The sequence below is a fragment of the Sminthopsis crassicaudata genome, chromosome 2 (assembly GCF_048593235.1).
Source record: "Sminthopsis crassicaudata isolate SCR6 chromosome 2, ASM4859323v1, whole genome shotgun sequence".
Classification (NCBI taxonomy): Eukaryota; Metazoa; Chordata; class Mammalia; order Dasyuromorphia; family Dasyuridae; genus Sminthopsis; species Sminthopsis crassicaudata.
In genome coordinates, this window is record NC_133618.1 from 320,917,151 (window position 1) to 320,935,097 (window position 17,947).

General features: G+C 31.0%; 1 protein-coding gene across 5 annotated transcripts in view; it reads left to right on the forward strand.

The window, feature by feature from the left end:
• Positions 1–17,410, forward strand: part of KTN1 (kinectin 1) — a 136,168-nt gene extending 118,758 nt beyond the window's left edge. For 3 of the 5 annotated variants that reach the window (XM_074290202.1, XM_074290205.1, XM_074290203.1), the window contains 9 exons: positions 144–233; positions 352–444; positions 1,741–1,812; positions 2,082–2,165; positions 2,355–2,438; positions 10,570–10,653; positions 11,790–11,882; positions 14,625–14,745; positions 16,927–17,410. In XM_074290202.1, the coding sequence (XP_074146303.1) occupies positions 144–233; positions 352–444; positions 1,741–1,812; positions 2,082–2,165; positions 2,355–2,438; positions 10,570–10,653; positions 11,790–11,882; positions 14,625–14,726 (702 nt within the window). In that variant the 3' untranslated portion in view covers positions 14,727–14,745; positions 16,927–17,410. The remainder of the gene's footprint in view (positions 1–143; positions 234–351; positions 445–1,740; positions 1,813–2,081; positions 2,166–2,354; positions 2,439–10,569; positions 10,654–11,789; positions 11,883–14,624; positions 14,746–16,926) is intronic. The other 2 variants (XM_074290204.1, XM_074290206.1) reach the window with 1 other exon arrangement.
• Positions 17,411–17,947: the final 537 nt, after the last annotated feature.

Below are 17,947 nucleotides of genomic sequence, written 5' to 3' on the forward strand. Positions count from 1 at the left end.
CTTTTTAGGAAACAGTTGAAAGCTATTTATCATGCCATATTGCAATTATGTTTTGAATATTGCATATTGAGAATAAAATTATAGTATAAAATTTTTATGTACAAATAAATGAATACTGGCATTTTGTGATTTTATTATTGCAGGTTCTACAGCAAAAGTTGAAAGAAGCTGATGATATGCACGCAATGTTACAGCTAGAATGTGAAAAGTACAAGTCTGTTCTTGCAGAAACAGTAGGAATTATTTTTAATCCACATTGTTATGTTTTCATATGACTAACATCTAGTAGCGTCTTAATATTTTTTCCTATGATATGTATGTTATAAAACAACTAATCTGTTATTCTCATAGGAGGGGATTTTACAGAGATTACAGCAAAGTGTGGAGCAAGAAGAAAACAAATGGAAAATTAAAGTTGAAGAATCACAGAAAGCTACTAGACAGGTATTAGCCAAGAAGAATTTATAATATTAGAAAAGATTATTTTAACATGTGAAGTGATTTGAAAGTACTATAAACTAATGTAACTTGAAATTTTTTTTAGAGAAAAAGTAAATATTTAAAAAGTTAAATGAATAACTATTTTTTTCTTAAGGATATCCATACTTGAGTGAATTTCTAATTTTAATGATGAAGGCACTTTTTCCATTTATATAGTGCCCATCCTTTATTTAACACTCATTCTGAGTGATTCATTAAACAATGAACCTTGAAGAAAGGAAGATTTCTACCTTTTGGGAAAAGTGGTAACTAGTAATCTGTTTCAGTCATCTACCAATAGATTCTGATCTAATGTACTAATTAATATCTTCTATTTATGTGGCATGTACTCTATTCCTTCTGCTTTGCCTTTCCCATTCTGTGACAAAATATGTGATTTCTCTTAAGAGCAATGTTCTTATTTTTATGTATTTTGTGTTTATTAATGAACATATTAAAAGTTACTTTCAAATATTAGTTGTTGAGTACATTAAGTCTTGGACCTAGAGTGAATCTCTAGGTCTCATTCCACCTAGTTTAAAAGATGAAGAATCTAAGCGCAGTTGGTTAAGTGATTTGACGGAGATAAAATAGATAGTAAATATCACAATTGGGATATGAGCAAATTGTAACCCAGAAAAAGATTGTACTTACTCTGGGGTTAATGCTTTATAATATTTTTGACATTTCTTTTTTTTTTTTTTTTTTCCCCCCTGAGGCAATTGGGGTTAAGTGACTTGCCCAGAATCACACAGCTAGGAAGTGTTAATTGTCTGAGGTCGAATTTGAACTCAGTTCCTCCTGATTTCAGGGCTGGTACTCTAACCATTACGCCACCCAGCTGCCCCTATTGTTTGCACTCATTTCATCAATTTTCTCTCTGGAGATGGATAGCATTTTTCCTGTTGAATTCTTCAGAATTATCTTTTGATTTTTGTATCAATCAGAATAACAAAGTCTTTCATAATTGATGATCAAAACAATATTGCTGATACAGTGATCTCATATACATATATGTCTACCCAGGTTTTCTCTGAAACTATCCAGTTTGTTATTTTTTATTTTACAGTAGTATTCTGTCACAATTATATACTTCAATTTGACTTCATTTTAATATGCAGTTTGACTCTTACGTACTCATTTTAAGGAATTTGCAATTTTGAATTGGTTTTAAACTGTATATTACTAGTAACTGCACAATTATTGGTTGATTTAGGTTTTTATTTTAGCATGTCTTTTGATCTCCATTTTAAATTGCAGATACATTTTTCATTAAGTTCTTTGGAACAAGAGGCAGAGAGATTAAGAGGAGAAAATAAAGAACTTGAAACTGTACGTACAGTTAAATAAAATAATTTATTATCTCATTATTTAATACATTTTAGTCTCTTATATTGTTAACCTTAATGAGAATTGTAATTTTTTTTAAAAAAAGATCTTTTTTGTCTTAAATTATTAAATGATGATATGCCAAGTGGTTTTTGAGAGTGTAATTTCTTATTCAAGAGTAGTATTATGAGTATACTTTTTTGTTGTTGTAGGGAAGCAAGAAAAATATAATCTTCAAAACTTAAGTATTTTAACCTTTTCCCCCCCTCTAGCTGAGAAGAGAGAGAGAACATTTGGAAAGTGAACTAGAAAAGGCAGAAATAGAACGATCTACTTATGTTTCGGAAGTTAGAGAGGTAAATATAATTTATCTCAACTTTGTTGCCCTTTTGAAATTAATTTTCTGATTAGTGTTGAGATATTTCAATATAAGTTTTGGGGAGTTCATGGCTGAGGTTCTGTCTAAGAGGATATCCTAATAACTTAGCAGAAGAAAAAGAGAACATCATAAGGAGATCAATCTTAAACTCTAAACTTCATTTCAGCTGAAAGATCTGTTGACTGAATTGCAGAAAAAACTTGATGATTCATATTCTGAAGCAGTAAGACAGAATGAAGAGCTAGATTTGGTAAGAAGTTTTTTCTCCACTGAGTATAAAATAAACTCTCAAAATATTTGTTCTGGTATGTGGAGAAACCATCCAAACCTTTTCTTTCTGCTAACATCTTTAGCTTGGCATTTTTCCCCCTAAATCATGATTATTTTTGTATTCTGATGATCCTTAAAATTATCTTCTTTTCTTAGCTCCTAACAAATGGCATGTTTGCTTCCAACTCTTTTCATACTTTTTTATATTTCATAAAATCTAACTTTTTCAGGACTGTATTATTTTTGTCAACAAATTATAAATATGCAAATAAGAAATTGTTGATTTGCAGAGATATTCATAGGATCATTGATTTTGGACTAAAAAAAGACCTTCCCTAAAACATTTAGATGTAGCTAATTGAAAACAATAACTGTGGAATTTTTGTTGACATTTTAGTTTGGAAAAAAAATCATTATATGTTTCTAAGAAGTGTGTTCCATTTTTATTTTTTTTTTTTAAACAAAAGTATATAATGACTTAGCTTATCAGGGTATTTTTTTTATGATATTTAAACCCATCTAAGAGGCACAGCTTTACAAAGCCAAAGGTACTCCTTTTATGCTGTCAAGATATACATATATATATATTCAGAATATTACTAAATTAGTTTAGGTATTCTTGTCCTTCTATACTATAAAAATCTGTTACTGTGCTAGAATTAAATCTGATTCTTAAATAGATGCAAAGTTTATGATTTGGATTGTCCTACTTTGGTAGTAAGACCAGATATGGTTATCTTAATTTTATTTACTATATTTAAAAAAATACATTTTAGATTTTTTTGGTTTCCTGAAAACAAAGTAAAACAAAACAACTTTAGACTTTAAATAGGCTATGGTTTATTTAGGATTCCTTCGTTCAACTCTGCTGCTGTGCCAAAGTAGAACATTTACTGTCTTCATTCATATATAAAGCCATTCATGGTTTTTCCAACCATGTATCATTGAACTGTAATGCCAGCAAACTATTCTCTATTTCACTGAAGATAAAAGTTGTTTGTATTGTGTATTTTGAATTGCCATACTTCTGTCAAAATGTTACAGTCATTATGTAGTGATCATGAGGATCATATTATAGTACTATGTAAGGAAGTAGCTATTTTACTTTAGTTTCTAGTTTACTCTAAATTTATATGTTCAGAAAATAATTTTTTCCATTTTCTTGATTTTCCAACTACTTTGCACTTTAATCTTTCAGTTATATGTATTTATATTATGACATTATATATCATAATTATATTAGATATTATAAATGTGTATTTTCTCAGAATTAGTAACTTAGAGGAAGTGAATCAACACTTACAAAATTATAGAATACCATTATTAATAAAGGGAGAAATATACTAAATAGCTCAATAGCAGAAAAAGACAAGCTATAAATGATTTCCCAATAAAAAAATATTTTAGGACCAATTGTATTCACATGTGAATTTAATAAAATTTATTAAACATTAAAAGATAATTCCAGTACCACATAAGTTGTTTGCATTAATTACAAAAGACATTCTTCCAGCCCCCCTCCATAATTTAGCAAATAGTGAATAATTTGATGTTTTATCCCCAATTACATATAAAAACTTTTTAACATCCATTAAAAAAAATTTTTTTTAATTCCTAGCAGCTCTTTTTGTAGTGGCAAAGAACTGGATATTGAGTGTTTGCCCATTAGTTGAATGTCTAAATAAGTTTTGATATATGAATGCAATGGAATGTTACTGTTCTGTAAGAAATGATGAGCAGACTGATCTCAGAAAAGCCTGGAAAGACTTAGTGAACTGATGCTGTGTAGTAACTGCAATAGATGAAGTGAGTAGAACCAACAGAACACTGTACACAGCAACAATAAGAGTATGTGATGATCAACGTGATAGACTTGGTTCTTTTAACATAGAGATAATTCAAGGCAATTCCAAGAGACTTAGAATGGAAAGATTCAACTGCAACCAGAGAGAGAATACTGAAGACTAAATATGGAGCAAAGTGTAATATTTTCGCCTTTTTTGGGGTTGTTGTTTGTTTCCTTGTTTTTTTTTTTTCTTTTACCTTTTGATCTGATTTTTCTTGCACATGACAAATATGGAAAACTTATTTTAGATTGCTTGCTGTCTGTGGGAGGATGTTGGAGGAAGGGAGGGAGAAATTTGGAACATAAGGTTTTAAAGCAAAGTTGAGTGTTGAAAATAATCTTTGTATGTATAGGGAAAAATAAAAAGCTAAAAAAAATTTTTTTTGAGTTACAAATTCTCTCCCTTTCTCTTTTCTCTGCCCTGTTTTTGAGAAGTTAAAATGATTTTATACAGATTTGACATGAGTAGTTATGCACATTTCTATATTGTTGAAGAAAACACAGGTAAATGCATGTTGCTCCCCCCCCCCCAAACTTAAAAGAGCCCTCAAAAACCAAATAAGAAAAAGGAAGTTTGATCCTCATTCATATGTCACCAGTTCTTTCTCTGGAAAGTAGATGTTTTTTTTTTTTTCATTGTAAGTCCATCAGAATTGTCTTGTTTCATTGAGAATAGCTAAGGCATTCACAGTTGATTATTATATAATATTGTTATTATGTTCAGTGTTTGTCTGGTTCTGCTCATTTCTCTTTGCATTTATTCATGTAAGTTTTTTCAGGTTTTTCTAAATGTATCCTGCTTATCATTTCTTATAGGATAGCAATACTTCATCACAATCATATGCCACACCTTGTTCAGCCATTCACACTAGTTTATGGACTTACCCTTTCCACCCCAATTTTTGCCTTTTCAAAGAGAGCTGCGATAAGTAGTTTTGTCCATATAGATGCTTTTTAGTTTTGTTTTTTATTTCTTTATGATATAGACCTGAGAGGAACAAAGAATCTACATGGTTTTATAGCCTTTTGGAGATAGTTTTAAATTGTTCTCAAGAATGATTGAATCAGTTAATAATTCATTAATAATGCATTAATGTCTCAATTTTCCCACCTTCTCTCTAATTTTTTTTCATGTCCCCTTTCTGCCATATTAGCTGATCTCATAGATGTGAAATGGTACCTCAGATTTGTTTTAATTTGCATTTTTCTAATCAATAGTCATTTAGAGTATCTATAGGATTACAGATAGCTTTGATACATTCATCTGAAAACTGCCTATTCCTATATTTTGATCCATTGGGAAATGACTTATATTCTCATTAATTTGACTTAATTCTACATATTTGAAAAATGAGATCTTTATCAGAGAAACTTGAAATAATTTTTTTTAGTTATGAAAAATTTATTTTCTGCTATCTTGTTTTCTCCATTTATTTTATTCTCTCCTTTTATTCCATCTACTCTTAAGTTAGCATGTATATTTTGTTTCTGATTATTGTCTCCCCCAATCCACCATTCCTTTTTACAACAATTTCTCCCTTTTTCCTCCCCCCTTTTCTTTTTCTCTTGCCCTGCTACTTTCTTATAGGGTAAGATAGATTTCTATACCCAACTGAGTATGCACATCACTCCCCTTTTGAGGCAATTTCAATGAGAGTAAGGTTCAAGCTCCCCTTACATATTCCATCTTCACTATAAAAGCTCTTTTATGCCTCTTTAATATGAGATAATTTACTCCATTCTATGTCTCACTTTCCCCCTTTCCCAATGCATTCTCATCCCTTACTTTTCCTTATTAATCTTTCCACATAGGAATATAAACAATTTAACCTCATTAAATCCCTTATGATTTCTCTTATCTTTTTATACCTCTATTGAGTATTGTATTTAAAAGTAAAATTTTCTTATTTTGCTCTGGTCTTTGACTTAGGTATGTTTAAAGCTTCTCTATTTCATTAAATGTCTATTTTTTAAGAAGAATGCAAAATATATTTCCATGTTAGCCATATCACCAAAAATATAAAGAAAATGGAAAAATTATATTTCAATTTGCATATAGATATCCATTCTCTTATATGTACTTATATATATTATATACATACACACATACATATGTGTGTGTATTCTCCAGTTACATGTAAAAAAGATTTTTTTTTACATTTGTTTTGAGTTTCAGATTCTCTCCTTTCCTACCTCCCCCACCTCATCCTACTATTGAGAAGAGACATGAAGTTATGCAAAACATTTTTATAAAAGTAACAAACAGGGGTAAAAAAAAAAATGATTCCCCTTGTATACACTCAAGAAAAACTTCAAGAAAAATGAAGTTTAAAAATAAAAAAAGGATGCTTCAATATATATTTAGACACAATTCTTTTTCTGGGTATGGAAAGCATTTTTTATCATGAGTCCTTCAGAATAGTATTGATCATCATATTGCTGAAAATAGCAAGGTCATTCACAGCTGATTATCCCACAAGATTGATAATTACTTTTACAAAGTACATTTCACTTTATATGAACTCATAGAGGATTTTCTGAGACCATCCAGGTCACTAATTCTTATAGAATGATAGTATTTCATTATAGTCACACATAATAATTTATATTCAGCTATTCCCCAATTGATGGACATCCCCATAATTTTCAATTCTTTGCCCCCCAAAAAGAGCTGGTATAAATATTTTTGTACATATGGGTAATTTTCCTTTTTTTTTTTAAATCTCTTTTGGGATTCATGTTTAGTAGTGGTATTGTTAGATTAAAGGGTATGTATGTTTTTATAGCTTTTGGGGCATAGTTCATATTTTTTGATCATTTATCAATTGGGGAATGGCTATTTTTTGAAAAAAATTAATTCAGTTCCCTCTACACTTGAGAAATGAGATCCTCATCAGAGAAACTTGCTTCAAAATTTTTATCACAATTACTATTGCTATCTCTCTTTAAGTTTGTTGCTTCTGACTACCTTATCCCCTAATATTCCTTCTCTTCTGTCACCTTCCCCTTTTCTAGTATTCCATTTCCTTTTACTTTCCTGCAGGATAAAATAGATTTCTCTACCCATATTGAATGCGTATGTTTAAATGTCTTTTTTTCCCCTGAGGGATTATTATGCTTAGTTTTTCTGGGTAGGTCATTTTTTATTGTAATCTTAGCTTCTTTGCCCTATCATGTTCCAAACCCTGTGGTTCATTAATGTAGAAGCTGCTAAATCTTATGCTATCTTGACGGTAGTTCCACAATATTTGAATTATTTCTTTCTGACTATTTGCAAAATTTTCATCTTCATTTAGTCATTCTGGAATTTGGCTCTACTATTCTTGGGGGTTTTCATTTTTGGATCTCTTTCAGGAGGTGATCAGTGGATTCTTTTAATGTCTATTTTACTCTGTAGTTCCCAGAATATGAGGGCAGTTTTTCCCTGATAATTTCTTTGAATATGATATTTAGGCTTTTTTTGAGCATGACTTTCAAATAGTACAAAAATTCTTAAATGGTCTCTCCTGGATCTGTTATCCAAGACAGTTGTGTTTCCAATGAGATGTTTCATATTTTCTTCTAGTTTTTCATTCTTTTGATTTTGTTTTATTGTTTCTTGATGTCTCATGGAGTCATTAGCATCTATTAGATGAATCCTAATTTTTAAGGAATTATTTTCTTCATTGGACTTTTATACTTCCTTCTCCTTTTGGCCAGTTCTTTTATGTAAGTAGTTTTTATCTTCGGTGGATTCTTGTGCCTCTTTTACCATTTAGCCTATTTTGTTTTTTAAGATGTTACTCCAGTATTTTTTTGTGGCTCCTTTATCAGGCTGTTGATTCTTTTTTCATGATTTTTTTTCCCCCTGAGGCAATTGGGACTAAGTGACTTGCCCAGGGTCACACAGCTAGGAAGTCATGATTTTCTTATATTGCTATAATTTCTTTTCCCAGTTTTTCTTCTACCTTTCTTTAATTTTTAAAATCCTTTTTGAGCTTTTCCTGGAATTCTTTTTAGCCCTGAAAACAAGTCATATTTTCCTTTGATGCTTTAGATGTGGTCATTTTGATTATTTTTTCCTTCTGAGTTTGTGTTTGGATCTTCCCTGTTAACAACTTTATTGTTGTTGTTCTTGCTCATTTTCCCAGCTTATTTCTTAATTTTTAGCTTTACCTTAAAGTGAAGCTTTGCTCTTGGGGTGGAGGGGGAACTGTCTTCAACTTCAGGCCTTTCTGGCTGCTAATCTCAGAGCTAGTTCTGAGGGTCTATATGTTTTCAGTTCTTCCAAGGTGGTATGATCTAAGAAGAGCTGTGTTTACTACACTCCTGGCCTGTTTTCTGGTTTTCTGGAACTGTGAACAAGGGTCCTTGCTCCCTTGTGGCTACAACTTCTGATAGGCTAGTGCTCCTCCTTGCCCTGCAACTGAGATTTACTTATGGGCAGTGAAACAGAATTCTGTATCTAGAACCAGCAAAGAGTAATCTTTGCTATAATCTCTTTTTGATTATTTGTCTGACCTACATCTTACTTGTGGACTGAGAGTCTTGGAAGCCAGTACTGCCAATTCAGGTGCCCCCAAGACTTGCTGCTGGCTTCCCAAAGTGTTATCTGCATTTGACTGCACTACACTCTTACCCCAGTTTGATAGACCTTTCCTGCTGACCTAAATTGTCTTGGATTGGCACATTTGTTTCTCACCAACCTTTTGTGTTTTTTTGCTACTCCAGATTTCATTTTGAGGCATTATTAAAAGTTATTTGGAAGGGAATTCATGAGAGCTTAAATGAAATCCTGCCTTTTCTCTACCCTCTGTGAATTGTAGCAAATTGTAGCAAATTGTGTAATATGAAATGCATAGAATTACAATTTTAGTTTGCATGGTTCTTGATGATAATCTATTTTTCCTGCTCCCTTTTTTGAGCTTAAAGCTAAATGACCTTTTATCACTTTAATTATTGCCTTTATTAGCAGCATCAAACAGAAATATACATCCGGAATTTTTTTGTGTGTGGCCATATGTAGAAATAAAATCATCATAGACTAGTGCTGCTACCCAAAGCATTAATTTTATCTATAGTATAATTGATTAACATTCGTTAGTATATCTTCTGCTTCCATCACAGGAAAGAGATATGAATGAAGAAGTGGAAACAACATATTTAAATTTGAGAATCTCAAACTAGGTTTCAGATTGTATATTCTAGTGAATTTGTGAAGTACCTTTCTCATATATTTCCCTTTTGAGGATCCTAAGTAACATAGGATCTCCTTGAGCATTTTTCGTGTTCAGAGCTTTTTACACAAAATGTGAATGAGAGAGGAAGTATTGCTTAGTGGATAGAAGGCTTGTAGTCAGGAGAACTTAAATTTCAAATCCTGCCTCTGAAATACAAGTAGCTATGTGACCAAGATTTTTAGTTATAGATAAATTATTAATCTATGTGGATGAAGAGAATTTCCAGCCTTAGGAAAACCCTATACACAAATGAAATGGATGATGTGAGTGTGCATATATGTGCAAATATATAATGGAATTAATGTTGATTTTATTATGTTCCCTTTACAAAATTTTATGAGTTTATGAGTTTTATGTGAGTTTGTGAGAATAGTAATCAGAGATGAAAGGAAAATATTTTTAGTTGAATTACAGGATTCCTTTTTTAGGATTAAGTTATTTTAAAAATATACCCAAAACCAGAACTTTAATAAAGAATTGAGATAATAGTGTAATTTGGGGCTAGGTATATATGATAATACTTTTTATATTTATTACCATAATGAAGTTTTAAATAATATTTTAAATTTTCTCAAGATTTTACCTTATTGAAGTGTTTAAAGTAGCCCCCTGATTTTTAGTTTAAATATATTCTTATTAATTAACATTATACATTCCATTTTTTGTAGTCAAGTGAGTTTTAATAACTAATAAGATTAGAATGTTTATTTGCAAAAATCCGTTACTTTACATAATTTAAATAGCTGCTTCATAAATAGTGAACGAAAATAACCTTAAAGCATTTTCCTCATTTTGTTTTTGCATTTACAATTTTCTATACTTTCTAAATACTTTCATTCTTAAAGCTTTCTTTTCTTGCATTTAGTATTACAGATGGAGCCACCTCTGCTTAGCTTTCCTGTATATCTATCTGGTGCAATATATTAACTAATGCCTTGTTTATGGAAACAAGTAGTGATCACATTCCCTTTGCAGTTATTAAGGCACTGACTTAATCTGAGAAGAATACAAGTTAATTTCATCATGGTCTTGATTTATGTTCACAGCTGAAAACACAATTAAATGAAACACGTACAAAACTTAAAATGGAACAAAGTGAAAGACTGAAAGTAGCCGGTGACCTGCATAAGGTAACACAGCTCTTTTGTATTAAAGGCTGATTTTTGTATTGACATTTAAATCTCAAACAAATTCAGAGTAAGCTTCTTAGTTTTGAATTTTCATTTGATTTTTGCTATTTTTAATCTTGTGTTTCTTTCTGTGGCTTGTTTTCTAGTGATTTTTTCTTAATAACATTTATTTTGCTATAAATTTCAAAGGAATTCAATCAGTTACTGTTTAGATACTTAAAAGTTTTTCTTTAACAGACTTTTTTTAGCCAGCCCATACTTAATCTAATGCATCCATGTTCTTTTTTTGGCACTGTTATATAAGTACTTGTTTATAAAGCATTCTGTTTGCTACATACTTCAAGTATAAAACAAGAAGATATGTATGTAGATGATGTATATCAGCAATATATTTCTTCCATTCATTATTTCTGTGTAGAATTAAATGCATTTGTATAATTGGACTGACATGTAGAGAAATCTTACTTTTAAGACCAAGGTTCACTTATCTTGGCTTAATAGTTGTTGCTCTTAGCAAGTTTTTGCAAGGGTGAATGTTGAAAACTATGCATGTGTTTTGAAAATAAAAAGCTTTAAAAAACTAAATTTAAAAGCATGTAAAAAATAAAATAATTGTTGCTCTCTCTATAACATTTACATTGAAATATGCTCATCAGTTTTCACTAATGTTTGAACTACAAGTGGTATTCATGGAATAGATGCTTGTTTGACTTTCATAGTTGAGAATAATATTAAGGGTAACTTTTGCTGGCAATTATACTCTGAAATTATCTCATAAAGTTAGTGAATGTGGTTTTTGTTTTTTGTTTTTAGTGTAGAACATAAGCTTATGGGCATTGTATTTAAATATTTTTGATGTCTTAAAACACAAATTTGTAAAGCTTTTCTTTGATACTTTTTTTTTGAACAAACTTCAGTAAATGCTTGTGTCAGTGATCTTTCTATCAAAGCTTCTTGTTTCCCTTAAATTGACTTTTAAGTTTTTGTTGATTTAAGTAAAACTGGTTCATGTTTTTTAGAGGAAAGTTTTCAGATACATTTATTTAGATAGACTCTGTCAATAAGCTCTTAATTTGTCATATGTTCTGTGTGTCCTTTAGTAATTGCTGACTTGTCTCATAATTTTTTTTTAATAGGCTCAGCAATCATTGGATCTTATTCAGTCAGAAATAGTAAAAGCTGCTGGAGATACCAGTATTATTGAAAATAGTGATGTTTCTTCAGAAGTGGTGTGTATTTTCTTCAATCCCCTTTTTTTTAGGGACTAATTGCATTAGAATTTCTATGAATGATGTTCACTTCAAAATGTAACTGGAAAAATCTTCTGGAAAAAAGTCTGTTAACAGCAATTATGTTGAACTCAAATTCATTTTCTTATTAAAGAGAAATACTGCCATTTAAATTTCTTAGCCTTGAATTGCAGTTATTGGATAACTACTGCTTTTGATATTATTATTTCATTGTTTTAGGGATTGCATAATGCTGCAATTGAGGGTACTAACTTAGAGAATCTGAAATATAACACTATTCAACTCTTGTCTACGTGGTGAAGTAGTGAGACTAAAAGAGAAGAAAAAAGAGCAGATTCATACTGGTAGCTATTTTGCCTGTAGTTTTAATTGCTGTAGTTATTTCAGTATTGGTTTGATTGAGACTTTGCATTACTCAATCTGAAAATCTGCTGTTTCTCTCTGTCTCTCAGACTCTATCTACCTGCATTTTTCACGTGTACCTACTAAACGTCTTATATTTAGTTTTGGATAATGTGATTTGATTATGACTCAAATGAATTTTCTAGAATGTTATGTACTTACCAAAAAGACCATCTTTGACCTCATAGAGTATCTCTGATTTTGATACTCAGATTTAAATGTATTTAAATTAAATAGATGAATTTAACATACTAGCTCTCTGTCAAATGAAAGTGTACTAGGAAATTTGCTGACTAGTTAACAGAGGAATGATAAGGTTTAACAAGTTTGAGTAGTTGTAGGTCAGAGTGAGTGGATTTTTTATTTTCTGGAAAGATCATCATACTTTAAAAGCTTTGCCTATTTTTAAGACCAAATCTGAAATTTTTTGATGGGAATTCTAAATGTTGTACTTCCCGTATAATTTCTCCCTACCAAAAATGTGCTGTTATCATTTTTAAGTTGTACTGGAAGTGCAGCCTTATAGGAGCTTGTTTTCTGCCCTCAATCAATATTTTTTGGGGATTTTTAGTCACTGCAAGAGTTTGGAAAGTGATTGCTAGAGAATTGATGGGTTCAGCTTACTCTTCAACACTTAATAGTGCTGTAGCTCACGTTTTAAATGAACTACAAGGCACTAATCTGGTATTTAATCAATGTGGATTATGCTTTATATTGTAGTAGGAAGGAATATGGTAAGAACCATGTCTTTATTCCCAAAATATTTCAAATGTGTAGAACATCCTTCTTTGCTCCTATTCTCCATTTTGTTGCATAGTGAAATAAATGTGATTTATCTGCAACACTATTTTTGGTTATATATTTTATTCCAGTGGCAAAATGCCACTCAGAAATAGCCTAATCTGCTTCTTTAGGCCATTCTAGGATCTCTCTTTATTCATTTCTAAATTAGAATTGCATTGAGAAAGGCATAGATTTTGGAATAGATATTACTTACTCTGCTTTGGTGAGATACTTTTGGAATATGTGTTCAGTTCTGGATAGTACAGTTTAAAAATAACTTACTTAAATTAGAGATCCACTAGAAAAGGGTAACCAGAATGGTAAAGGCCTTTGCCTCTTAGTAGATACATATGAAAAATGCGGGTAGGTAGACGGAGAAAAACAGCAGATTTTCAGATTGATTAATACAAAGTCTCAACAAAACCAATACTGAAATAATAATAGCAATTAAAACTACAGGGGAAGAGAAAAGAGAGACATGATAGCTGTGTTTGAAGGGCTGTCACATGGAAAGATTGTCTGTCCTATTTGGCCACAGAGAGCAAAAATGGAAGGAATGGGTAGATGCATAGTGTCAAATTTAGATTTCATGTCAGGAAAAAATGTCCTATCTAGATCTATAAGAGAATCTGGATGACCACTTGTCAAGTGTATCAGAGTGGGAATTCCTTTTTTAGTATGAATTGCATTGGGTGGGCAAAAGGCATAGTAGTGAACTTGGAGTTTGAATACTTTATCTCTTCACTTCATCTTCTTTGCCTTAATTTCCTCATTTGTAGAATGAGTGGGAAAAAGAAATGGCAACACAGTCTAATACTTTTTTCATGAAAATCCCAAGTGAGCTTGCAAAGAATCAGGCATGAATAAAAAGTCCTGAGCTGGAATGAATTGTGTTAGATGATCGATCACTCAGGTCCCTTCCAACTCTAAATTCTGTGATTATTCCTTTTGGTTGCTGAGAAAACTGATCCATGAATTCAGGGTTAATGTTAAATGATGAAATATTGTATATGTATAAAAATGAAGGTGGTGGGGCAGTTAGGTAGCACAGTAGATAGAGCACCAGCCCTGAAGTCAGGAGGACCTGCGTTCAAATTTGGCCTTAGACACTTAACTCTTTCTAGTTGTGTGACCTTGAGCAAATTACTTAACCCCAATTGCCTTAGCAAAAACAAACAAAAATGAAGGTGGTGACTTACTGTTTAAAAAGTAAATCAGAACAAGTGCCCTACTATTCATAGGAATGATTTACTTGTTTCATCCTTGCTTTGATCAAACACTTATATTTTGCATTAGTAATACAGGTTTCCCTGCCTGTATCTTATCACCATGCTTTGAAGCTTAACTATTATATTTTCCATGTGTATGATTCTCATAATTTTTTTAGCTTACTCATAATATCTAAAAAATAAAATCAATATAAATATAAATTATTTTGGGATATTGTTGAGAAAGTGTTTTGCTTTGAATTATAGTTGTGGTTTTTTTTTGTTTTGTTTTGTTTTTTCCTTTGAATTTTCTTTTTTTTTTTTTTAGGAGTCTTCAGAGAAAGAGACAATATCTGTAAGTCTAAACCAGACTGTAGCACAATTACAGCAGCTACTCCAGGCAGTAAACCAACAACTCACAAAGGAATAAGAAAACTTTCAAGTAGTAGGTAAGACATGAATAAAGAATGCTATACAATTTATTCATAAGTGCTGCATGACAGTTATTAATATAAGTAAGCATTCTTTAAAATCAGATAGAATTTATAACAGCAGCACTTTTAGAGCTATTCTGCTTGGTGTCATCAAATTAGGTATGGATATGGGATCCTCATGATGATTTTCAGTTCTCCGAGGAAAACAGTATTGTAAACAGATTTCTTTCCCGTTAGTATTGTTTGAGGGCTTATGGCTTGACAAAAACTGGAATTCTTAGTTCCAGCTTAATTTTGTATGACTATAATTCTTTGTCAATTTTCATTTCGGTTTGCCTTTTTTTTTTTTTTTTTTTTTTTTTAAGGTTTTATTCATTTCCATGATTCATGAAGCTTTGCATTATTTCTGTTAGTTTATTCTAGTCTTTTGCTTGGTAATACCATGTAATTCTAAAATAATGTTAGAGAATTATGCTGTGCTGGATATAAGATACAATTAAAGATTAATGTGAATATAATCACTTTGAAATTTCTTTTAAATATTTAACAATTTTAGCTTTCTATGGGATACTCCAAGAGAAACATTTCTCTTTGATTTATGAAAATAGATGCTTTTAGTTAAAGTTAAACTCATTATTGTTAAATGAATAGTGATGTAATATTTTCTTAAGATTTCTGCTGCGTCTTGCTAAGTTGATTTGTTTTGGTAGTTTTGAGACAGATCTTTTTGGCCTGAGGGATTGAGTTACCTATAGATAAAATTAATAATCTCCAAGTGAGCTTTATGCACCAAGTTTTCTGTACACTTTTAATATGGTTCTTCAGAAAGACCATGTCATTAATGGTATGCTAGTCATAAATTTTCTATATTGTAGATAGATCTGAACACATCAGGGAACCAGGTACCCAAATTCTTTTCATTAAGAGCATCAGTGCCATTTAAAGTTCTGATTTCTGATGGCACTGATGACTCTCTGTGACCAGATGTGCTCTACTAATGGGAAGGACCATTCTGTACTACTGTTAAAGAATGACCTACCTATTTCTACCTATCTTAAAATTCCCCTGTTTTTGAAATTGAAGAGTTAGCCTTCTTTAAAATCTAAGGATTAAGGATAAGATTTTCTACTTTGTTTTTTACATTTATTTGATTTTGTTGACTGTTGTTGAGTTTATGATAACATTTTTTAAATTACAAAGATAGGCTCATTTCCTTCAAAAAATGGTGCTAAATAAGTCCAGGACCTGCTCTAACATATCAACAAAATTCCTTCCCTGTCTTTTCTAACACACTCATAAGTTATTGTGATTACATATATTTGATATTTGGTTACATATTCTTGAGGGTAGAAACTTTTTATTTTTAAATACTATATTTTGCATGTATATAGACATGCATAAAGCAGCCAACATACCTTATTTCATAATTGTTTTGTTTATATTGAGAAATCAGGACAGATTGGCAATACAAAGTATGAGGAATATATTTCATTTTTTTGTTATATTAAATAATAATTTTTAAACTAGAAGCAGTTTGTTTTAAATACTCTTAAGTCTAATCTCAATTTCAGTACATTGCTGCTGAAAATACAATATATCCTTCTTCCTTTATAAAGGGATTAAGACCTGGGAAGGGCTTTCAGACTATGTAAATTTTAATTAACATATACTTCTTGTTTCTGAGATTGGCAGTTCTAAAATTTCTCACTTTTAGTCCCCATGCATATGTTGTTTTTAACATCTTCTAACCATATTATGCTGGTTTTAAAAAATTTGCTATTTAAGATTTATGGTCAAATAAATCTCTTTGGGTCCTTGTTTTCTCATCTGTAAAACATAGGGACTAAAGATAGTCTTTAAGGTTTCTTGCACCTCCCAACAAATTAAATAATATACTTGATCACCTTGATTCTTTGACTTAGTCACAGAATTTTTGGAAACCTTGAGAGATACTAAATGCTTTCTCTTGAGTTTTTGCTAATATATTTGTGGATTTTTAAATCTCTGAAGGCTTTTTCAGTTGTTCTGATAACTTTTAAGTGCTAATATCTCAACAGTGCTAAATGGGCTAAAATACCCATTACTAGAACCAAGTAAGCTGTGAACATATGCTATATTCAACAGTTTTCTTTTAAATACATTTACTTTCTTTGTTTTGAATAGATATACTTCCTTTTTTTTTTTTTTTTTTTGCAGAGTGACGTCACTGGGAAACTTAAACTGTTCTTTTGAGGATGGCAGAAGGCATTGTATTATATTTTGCCAAATTAAAGCCTTATTTATGTTTTCACCCTTTCTACTTTGTCAGAAACACTGAACAGAGTTTTGTCTTTTCTAATTCTTGTTAGACTACTGATTTAAAGAGAGAAATAAAAACCTCAACTCTGTAGACACCTTCAGAGTTTAGTTTTATAATAAAAATTGTTTGGATAATTAGACCTTTACATTCCTGAAGATAAACATGTAATCTTTTATCTTATTTTGCTTAATAAAATTTCAAAAGATTACAAAGCTCTAAAACGCTAACATTTTAATACTGATGTTATACACTGTTTTACTTAACATTTTGGGGAGTAGCAGCCTCTGACTTCAACCTCAAGTAAACACTTTTTTTGTTGTTGCTCATGTTAATCAGTTTTTGTACAGGTGTCAGCAAATAAAGGGATGCTTATTATTCAAACCTGGCTTCTATTTTTTATTTTGTTCAAATAATTTCATCATTTTAAAAATCCTTACAGTGTATATCTACACGTAATCTAAGGGCAAAACTATTGTTGAAATACTTGCTCAGTTAAGAGCTACTGAGTTAATTATTACTGCTTTCCCTTCTATTACAATGTTTCCTTCTTCCCTATCCTGTTTCCCTCTTTCATCCAAAAAATGTCATGTAGGTCTATTCCAGTTTTTACTCTTTTGTTCTTGAAAGTTGCTTTTTTGAGTATGTTCGCATTTAGAGATAGCATTGTTAATGCAACTCGTTTCCACTGAGAGAGGAAGAGAATGAGTGAATGAAAAGACATTTGATAAGTGTTTTCTAAGTTCAAACACTGTGCTAAGTACTGGGAATACATGAAATATACAACCTATTTCAAGGAGCTCATTTTTCATCAGGGGTCAACATCTTAGAGGTGCTTTTAGCTGCAAATCATAAGAAAAGCCCTGTGATCCTTAGAATGTTAGTGGCAAAGTGGAAAGTGAAGTTCAGACATCTAAATAT